This window comes from Muntiacus reevesi, chromosome 18 (assembly GCF_963930625.1).
Source record: "Muntiacus reevesi chromosome 18, mMunRee1.1, whole genome shotgun sequence".
Taxonomy (NCBI): Eukaryota; Metazoa; Chordata; class Mammalia; order Artiodactyla; family Cervidae; genus Muntiacus; species Muntiacus reevesi.
The window spans coordinates 21,172,605-21,181,460 of record NC_089266.1 but is presented as its reverse complement, the minus strand read 5'-3'; the positions used below and the strand labels follow the sequence as shown (position 1 = coordinate 21,181,460).

General features: G+C 40.2%; 1 protein-coding gene across 1 annotated transcript; it reads right to left on the bottom strand.

The window, feature by feature from the left end:
* Positions 1–4,586: 4,586 nt before the first annotated feature.
* On the bottom strand, positions 4,587–5,084 carry LOC136149631 (keratin-associated protein 4-7-like). The gene has a single exon (XM_065910062.1). It carries the CDS (start codon positions 5,082–5,084, stop codon positions 4,587–4,589), a length of 498 nt encoding a protein of 165 aa, XP_065766134.1.
* Positions 5,085–8,856: the final 3,772 nt, after the last annotated feature.

Genomic DNA, 8,856 nt, shown 5'->3' with positions numbered 1-8,856 from the left:
GCAAGAGGAGATGAGGATGACAGAGGATGAGATGGTTGGATGGCATCACCGACTCGATGGATGTGGGTTTGGGTGGACTCCGGAAGTTGGTGATGGACAGGGAGGCCTGGCGTACTGCGATTCAAGGGGTCGCAGAGAATTGGACTTGACTGAGCAACTGAACTGAACTACTGAGCATGGCCCCACCCATCAGAACAAGACCCAGTTTTCCCCTCAGTCAGTCTCTCCTATCAGGAAGCTCTATAAGCCTCTTATCTTTCTCCATCATAGGGCAGACAGACTGAAAACTATACACAGAAAACTAACCAATCTCATCACATGGACCACAGCCTTATCTAACTCATCGAAACTATGAGCCATGCTGTTTAGGGCCCCCTAAGACAGACAGGTCATGGTAGAGAGTTCTGACAAAGCTTGGTCCACTGGAGAAGTGAATGGCAAATCACTTCAGTATTCTTACCTTGAGAACCCCATGAACAGTATGAAAACAGTTTGGCAATAGCTGAAAGAAGGGCTTCCCTGATAGCTCAGCTGGTAAAGAATCCGCCTGCAGTGTGGGAGACCTGGGTTCGATCCCTGGGTTGGGAAGTTCCCCTGGAGAAGGGAATGGCTACCCATTCCAGTATTCTAAACTGGAGAATTCCATGGACTATACAGTCCATGGGATCGCAAAGAGCTGGACACAACCGAATGACTTTCATTTTCAAAAGAATGACAGTTATTTATTTTAAGTCTTTATTTTTTAATTGGAAGATAATTCCTTTACAAGGTTGTGTAGGTTCCTGCAGTACAACAATGTGATTGAGCCATAATTATATATATGTCCCCTCCCTTTGAGCTGCCATCCCACCCCAATCCCATCCCACCCCTCTATATTGTCATAGAGCACTGAACTGAGCTTCGTATGTTATTTTAAATGAAGAACTGAGATCAACATATCCACATACTATTATGTGGATAAGTTCCATACATTGTCAATAAAAGGTAAGGAATGATGACATTTATCATTTGTACTCACTATTCTTTATGCTAAATTCGCTAGGCATTATGCTGTATTCCTAAGCATTGTGCTGAATATCTTATATTTGTTTTGAATCTTTAATGCAGTATATAATATAGTGTGTATTCTTACTACTTCTTTAAGCAATAAGCCAAAGAAGCATAGAAACGTTAAAAGGAAAAAGAGAAAGCTTGTGTGTAAGATTAAACAGAAGTTAAGCTGTATTAGGACACCTGAGAAGGGGTGAAATATAAGGCTTGCAAGCCTTTGCTCAAGCTGCTTCATCTTCCTGGAATGTTTCGTCTTTGTCGTTATCTCTGCAAAGTCCTATTCCTCTGTCAAAACCCTAGCTTTCCTCTGAATGCTTCCTCCCAATGATTAACTACCCTGTTCAAATACAATTTGTCCCTGCATTGTGCTCCGAATTTTGCACTTTCTGAGATGTAGGCACCCTGAGGGCATGAACTATAAAATTTAATTTTGTTACTGGGACAGAGGACATTAGTGACAAATGTTTGTTGAGTGAATGAAGGCTTTTGGATAAATTAAGGGTATGTAATGGTCCTTTAAAAAATTTGTCTGTTTTGCCTGGTAATGAAAAGTGGGAGAAACATTCCAAACAAAGGGATCATGGTTACACTTGAGGAAAACCACATTCGTTTACATGGCAAGCAACGTGTCACCTGATAAACCACATTTGTGGAAATTCAAATTTGACCTATAGAGTGGAACTTATTTGCAGGTAATCATGGATAAAGATACTGTATTAACACAGAAACAGATAACGATAGAAAGGAGGTGAATACAAATGTTGACACTGGTTCTCTTCACTTCCAGACATCCCAATTTAGCTCTCTTTTGTGAGAAATAACCACCATCACTGGTCTAATGTCAATCAGCTAAAAATATTTGCTGAACATCTATTGTCTTTGTTTGAATTGCACCCAAAGTAGATATTGAAACAAAGATATGAGTGCAAGTAGTTCACCTGGGGATGCAATTCTCGGAAGTACACACAAGGAAGTGGGAAAGAAAGACAGGAAAGAAAGAAAAAGCCAAAAGTCTGGCTTAATAATGCAGTTACCACTGTGGGTAACTGAGGAATGAATCTGGGGCATACCTGAGGCTGGGAGCTATTAGCTGCCATGGTTGTATGCCTAGAAAATCCCACAGAATCCACTGAATATTATTGTTAACAGTGAAGCTGGCTGTCTTAGAAAACTGATAGATTTCTTATGCACTTTTATATTTCTTCATAAAATGTAATGGCAAAAATGTGAATTCACAGATCTGAGCAATAAATATAAAAAGATATGTAAACAAATCTGTCAAATAATATACTTGTCTGGTATTGGAGGAATGTATTAACATTGCCTGAAGACCAAAAAATAATATTTGAATAAACATCGGAAAAAAAATGTACAAGTAAAGGTGAGTTTGTGAATAAAGACATAAATGTCATACAAAAGGATTCAATAAGAATTTATCTCCATTTGAAAAAATTGGTTTTGAATGGGGTTGGCAAAGACAAATGATGGGCAACTCACTTTTGATCACATTCTTTAGTGTTATTCAAATTTTTGAACAGCATGTATATTATCTATGGTGAAACAGATCACCAGCCCAGGTGGGATGCATGAGACAAGTGCTCGGGCCTGGTGCACTGGGAGGACCCAGAGGAATCGGGTGGAGAGGGAGGTGGGAGGGGGGATCAGTATGGGGAATACGTGTAACTCTATGGCTGATTCATATCAATGTATGACAAAACCCACTGGGAAAAAAAAAATCCTTAGAGAAGAAATAAGTACTTCAGATAAAATTCACGGTTCTGTCTACAAATTCAGTTCCATAAGTTTTCTACGTTTATGTTTAAGTTTGTACTTATTGTATACTATCGCTCAGTCATGTCCGACTCTTTGTGACCCCATGGACTGTAACCTACATGGCTCCTCCATCCACGGGATTTTCCAGGCAAGAATATTGCAGTGGGTTGCCATTTCCTTCTCCAGGAGATGTCCTGAACCAGGGATTAAACCTGGGTCTCCTGCATTGTAGACAGACGATTTACCATCTGAGCCAACAGGGAAGTCTTATTATACACTAAAAGATGATAACTACATTGCATTCAGTCTTTCCAGATCTCAAATTAACTGTTGTGAATTAAAAATTGCTTTTGGGGACTGTTTGAATTCCCTAGGAAGCAGACCCAGAGATGAAAATTAGCAAACAGGGTGTTTATTGAGAAGTGATCTTGGAATTAGTACTGCTAGGAGGAAAGGGAAAAGAAGTGAGCAGAAAAGGATAGTTGGAGAAGGCAAGCTAGGATAGAGTTTCAGTGGACATCTAAGCATGGCTCTGGAAAGCTCCCTTTTTACTCTTGGACATAAAATCAGTCACCATCAATACCTAGGAAATGTCACCAAGTTTGTTTCATTGCTTTATATCAGCTGCCTGGCACTGAAGGTAGCCCCACTATAAGGCAGAATAAACTGAATACTCTGAATAGTAATAATGATAATAAACCAAATTTACTGAAGCTCTGGCTACCAGAATAAAGCAGAACTCCATTGTATGTATAGGGGCTTCCATGGTGGTTCAGAAGATAAAGAATCTGGCAGCAATGCAGGAGACCTGGGTTTGATCCCTGGGGCAGAAAGATCCCCTGGAAAATGGAATGGCCACCCACTCCAGTATGCTTACCTACAGAATCCTTAGACAGAGGAGCCTCCTGGAATACAATCCACAAGGTTGAACAGAGTTGGACGTGGCTGAGTGACTAACATTTCAACTGTGTACGTGGATGAAGGGCTCATTGTATGTGACCCAAAGCAGAAAATACATAGACTTTACTAAGCTATCTATGTGATGCTTTTATAAGTGAAAAAACCCTGAAAGGTGGTGTTGTTAAAAACCATGAATTGTGTTCAATCTTTCCAAATCTTTTCTCATGTTATTATCTTCATAGATGCTCTATCACTTCAATTTCACCCCTTTTCCCCATAAAGACTAGAAAATGATTAATTTTCTATTTTTCAGACATAACTAGGCAGTGATCAATGTCATTTGACCTCTCTTGAAGGTTGATTAATTTGTGTTGTTTGGCAGGTGCAGGCAAAATTCAGTTACTTTGGATCAAAATGTAAATCCTTTAAAAAAAGAAAGAAAGTAACAATCAGATTCAAATTTCAGTGCTAATAGGAGGATGTTTATTTAGGTTCATGGAAATAAAAAGATGTAAGAAAATCTTTACCAAAGATTACACCAAAAAATCTTCATTGGATTTCCATATCAGAGAGATAGAAATCGGTGGCCCCACAAGTGATAGAGACAAGTTCCTTAAGCATAAGAAACAGATGTCCTAAAGAAATAGGAACGAGTGTTGGGAGAATGTATTCTAGGATATTCTGAGTGTTCTCATTTGGAAGGGAGGGAGTTGGGAGAGAAATTAGAACATGGGCTCGGTATGTCTGGTGTTTGCTTATGAAATTCAAGGCACCAGTTCTCTTGAACCCTCCGCATTTTAAAAAGAAGCTCTGCAACTGTGGGGAGGGAGGAAATGAGGAAGCAGTGTGTTCAAAGCAGAGATTCAGCAGCAAGAGGAGGGACAGCACACGGGGCGGGGGCAGGTGGAGATGACACAGGTGGGCCGATAGCAAGTGGTGTGGCAGGAGACCCGGCCACACACTGGGCTCAGGCAGCAGCTCGGGCGGCAGCAGCTGGAGATGCGGGAGCAGGTGGGCTGGCAGCACACAGACTGGCAACAGCGGGGCCTGCAGCAGCTGGAGATGCAGCAGGTAGGCCTGCAGCAGCTGGAGATGCAGCAGGTAGGCCTGCAGCAGCTGGAACCAAAGCTGGAAACACAGCAGGAGGGGCGGTAGCAGCTAGAGATGCAGCAGGTGGGGCGAGGGCAGGAGGGCTGGCAGCAGATGGGACTGTAGCAGCTGGACACACCACAGCTGGGGCGGCAGCAGGTGGTCCTGCAGCAGGTGGTCTGGCAGCAGCTGGGCTGGCAGCAGGTCTCCTGGCAGAGACTTCGGCCACAGCTCTGGTCAGAGCAGACGGAGCCACAACAGGAGCTGACCATGGTGTCAGAGGGTGGAGGTTCTGGGTGACTTTCCAGGAAAGTGAGTTTCTTCAGTCTGAGAGCCCGCAGCCCCTTTATATACTGCTGAAGAGCTGCTACCATTATGTCATTATTTCCTTGTTATTGTTTATCCCGCAAAGGAAAATTGATCATTTAATTACATAATTGTGTGTTTCTCATGCATTATTCCAAAATGGAGACAATAATACATTTCCTTTTCCTGGTAAGTGCCTGTGTGTCCTATTAGAAAGATGGTAATGATAACCCTATATGCAAAACAGAAAGAGACACAGATGTACAGAACATACTTTTGGATTCTGTGGGAGAAGGCGAGGGTGGGGTGTTTCGAGAGAGCAGCATCGAAACATGTCTATTATCTAGGGTGAAACAAATCACCAGCCCATGTTGGATGCATGAGACAAGTGCTCGGGCCTGGTGCACTGGGAAGACCCAGAGAGATCGGGTAGAGAGGGAGGTGGGAGAGGGGATCGGGATGGGGAATGCATGTAAATCCATGGCTGATTCATGTCAATGTATGACAAAAACCACTACAATATTATAAAGTAATTAGCCTCCAACTAATAAAAATAAATGAAAAAAAAAAAGTCCTGTCCCAGTTCTTCCTTTTGGGTGTCACCTTTTTTACTGGTTGGTTCAATGTCTTATAAAGCTTTTATCATATGACTCTAGCATCTTTTTTTTTAATGTGATATTCTCTCCTATCATTGCCCTCTGAACTTCAGAGAGAAAAATTTCTTATATGGCTCATGTATATTTTGTTGTCAAGGGTGAGGGGAACAAGTGCTGGTCAGGTGAAACACTGGAAAGGAATTAGAAAGATGTTTGGGGGAGGATGTCCCACAAATAATATAGATGACTGTGATCCTAAGTGGGCATCTTGGATGGTCAGGAGGATAAGTAGACTACAAGGAAGTTTCAAATTCTGTGTCTGATTTCACTCCACTGTCTCAAGCACTTAGCAGTACTCACAGCTTTTAAATAGAAGAAACAGGTTTTTGCTGTATGTCTCCCAGGCTAGGCAACCAGAATGGAATGTTGTGATTTATCTTTTAGTTGTCAAACTTGTACACAGGATATTTCATTATAAAAACATTTGTTATATATAAATGTGTTTGGAATGATTAAGCCTTCAAAAATATGGATCCAAGAATTCTGTTAGGTAGTAAGAGAACTTGACAGATAACTCCTCATCCTTTTCCTATAGATACTTGAATGAGACATATGCATAAAAAACAGCGTGGCAATAGTTAAAAAAAAAGGGGGGGGGCTTCCCTGGTAAGTCAGCTGGTAAAGAATCTGCTTGCAATGTGGGATACCTTGGTTCGATCTCTGGGTTGGTAAGATCCCCTGGAGAAGGGAATGGCTACCCATTCCAGTATTCTGACCTTGAGAATTCCATGGTCTATATAGTCTATGGGGTCACAAAGAGCTGGACATGACTGAGTGACTTTCATTTTCAAAAGAATGCCAGTTATTTTTTTAAGTCTTTATTTTTTAATTGGAGGATAGTTCCTTTACAAGTTTGTGTAGCTTTCTGCAGTACAACAATGTGATTCAGCCCTAAGTATATATATGTCTCCTCCCTCTGATCCGCCCTCCCATCCCAATCCCACCCCACCCCTCTAGGTTGTCATAGAGCACCAGACTGAGCTTCCTATGCTATTTTTAAATGAAGAACTAAAATCAACATATATCCATACATCTTCAATAAAGGTGAGGAATAATGATATTTATCATTTGTAGAGTATTTACTATGCATTATGCTAAATTTGCCAGACACTGTGCTGAGTTCAGTGAGCACTGTGCTGAATATCTTATATTTGTTTTGAATCTTTAATGCAGTATATAATATAGTGTGTATCCTTACTACTTCTTCAAACAATAGGCCAAAGAAGCATAGAAATGTTAAGAGAAAAAAAAATTTGTGTAAGATTAAACAAATGTTGAGCTGTTTAGGACAGCTAAGGAAGAGGTGAAAATTAAAGCTTGCAAGCCTTTTCTGAAGCCATGTAATCTGCCTGGAATGTTTCACCTTTGTCGTTATCTTTGCAAACTCCTATTCCTCTCTCAAAACCCCAGGTTTACCCTTCTTGCTTCCTTGCAATGATTAACTACCCCGTTCAAATACAATTTGTCCCTGCGTTGTGCTCTGTTTTTTGCACTCTCTGCTGTACCAGTTACTTTCTGTCATATCCACTATTGCGATGGAGATACCCTGAAAGCGTGACTTATAAAATTTATTTTTGTTACTGGGGCAGAGCACATCAGTGACAAATGTTCGTTGGGTGAATGAAGGCTTTTGGATGACTTAAGGGTATGTCATGTTCCTTTAAAAAATATGTCAGTTTTGCCTGGTGGAGAAAAGTGGGAGAAACATTCCAGTCGAAGGGATCATGGTTACACTTAAGGAAAATCACATTTGCTCATGTGGCAAGCAATATGTCACCTGAAAAAACACGTTTGTGGAAGTTCAACTTTGATCCATAGAATCGTACATACTTATAGGACACCATGGATACATATACTGTATTAACACAGAAACAGATATGATAGAAAGGAGGAGAACACAAGTGTTGACACTGATTCTCTTCTCTTGCAGACATCCCAATTTAGCTCTCTTTTGTGAGAAGTAACCATCACCACTGGTTTAATATCAATCAGCTAAAAATATTTGCTGAGCATCTATTGTCTTTGTTTCAATTGCACCCAAAATAGATAATGAAACATAAATGTGAGTGCAAGTAGTTCACTTGGCAGAGGGCTGGGGGGGTGGAGGGGTGGATTCTGGGACATACACATGAGGAAGTGAGAAAGTAAGGCAGGAACGAAAGAAAAACCCGTAAGTCTGCGTTAATAACACAGCTACCACTGTGAGTAACTGAGGAATGAATCCGGGGACATACCTGAGGCTGCGGGCTATTCACCACCATGATTGTATGTCTAGAAAATCCAAAAGAATCACCTGAATATTATTCTTAACAGTGAAGTTGGCTGGCTTGGAACACTGATAGATTTCCTTGCACTTAACAATATTTCTTCATAAAATCTAATGGGAAACATGTATTCACAGTTCTCAACAATAAATATAAAATATATGTAAACAAATCTGTCAAATAATATACTTACCAGGTATTGGAGGAATGTATTAGCATTACCTGAAGGCCAAAAAAATAATATTTGAATAAACATCAGAACAAAAAAATGTACAAGTAAAGCTGGGTTTCTAAATAAAGACATAAATGTCATACAAATGCATTCAATAAGAATGTATCTTCATTTATAAAACTTGGTTTTGAATGGGATTGGCAAAGACAAATGATGGGCAACTATTTTGATCATTCTTCTGTGTTATTCAAAATTTTTAAAAAAGCATGTGTGTGTATAGGTGACATAAAATCCTTAGAAAAAAATAAAAGTACTTTAGATAAAATTCACAGTTCTAAGGATTCATTTCCATAAGTTTTCTCAGATTATGATTAAACTTCTACTTACTAGACACTAAAAGATGAAAACTACATTTCAGTCAGTCTTTTCAGCCTCCAATTAACTGTTGTGAATTATAAATTGCTTTTCAGGACTGTTTGAGTTCCCTAGGAAGCAGACATAGAGGTGAAAATTAGCAAACAGGATATTTATTGAGAAGTGCTCTTAGGACTAGGACTTCTAGGAGGAAAGAGGAGGGAAGTGAGCAGAAGTGGACAGTTGAAGAAATCAAGCTGGGATAGAGTTTCAGTGGACATCTAAGCATGAC

Excerpts from the sequence above, each read along its gene's own strand:
- LOC136149631 (XM_065910062.1), bottom strand. The coding sequence starts at position 5,084 with ATGGTCAGCTCCTGTTGTGGCTCCGTCTGCTCTGACCAGAGCTGTGGC.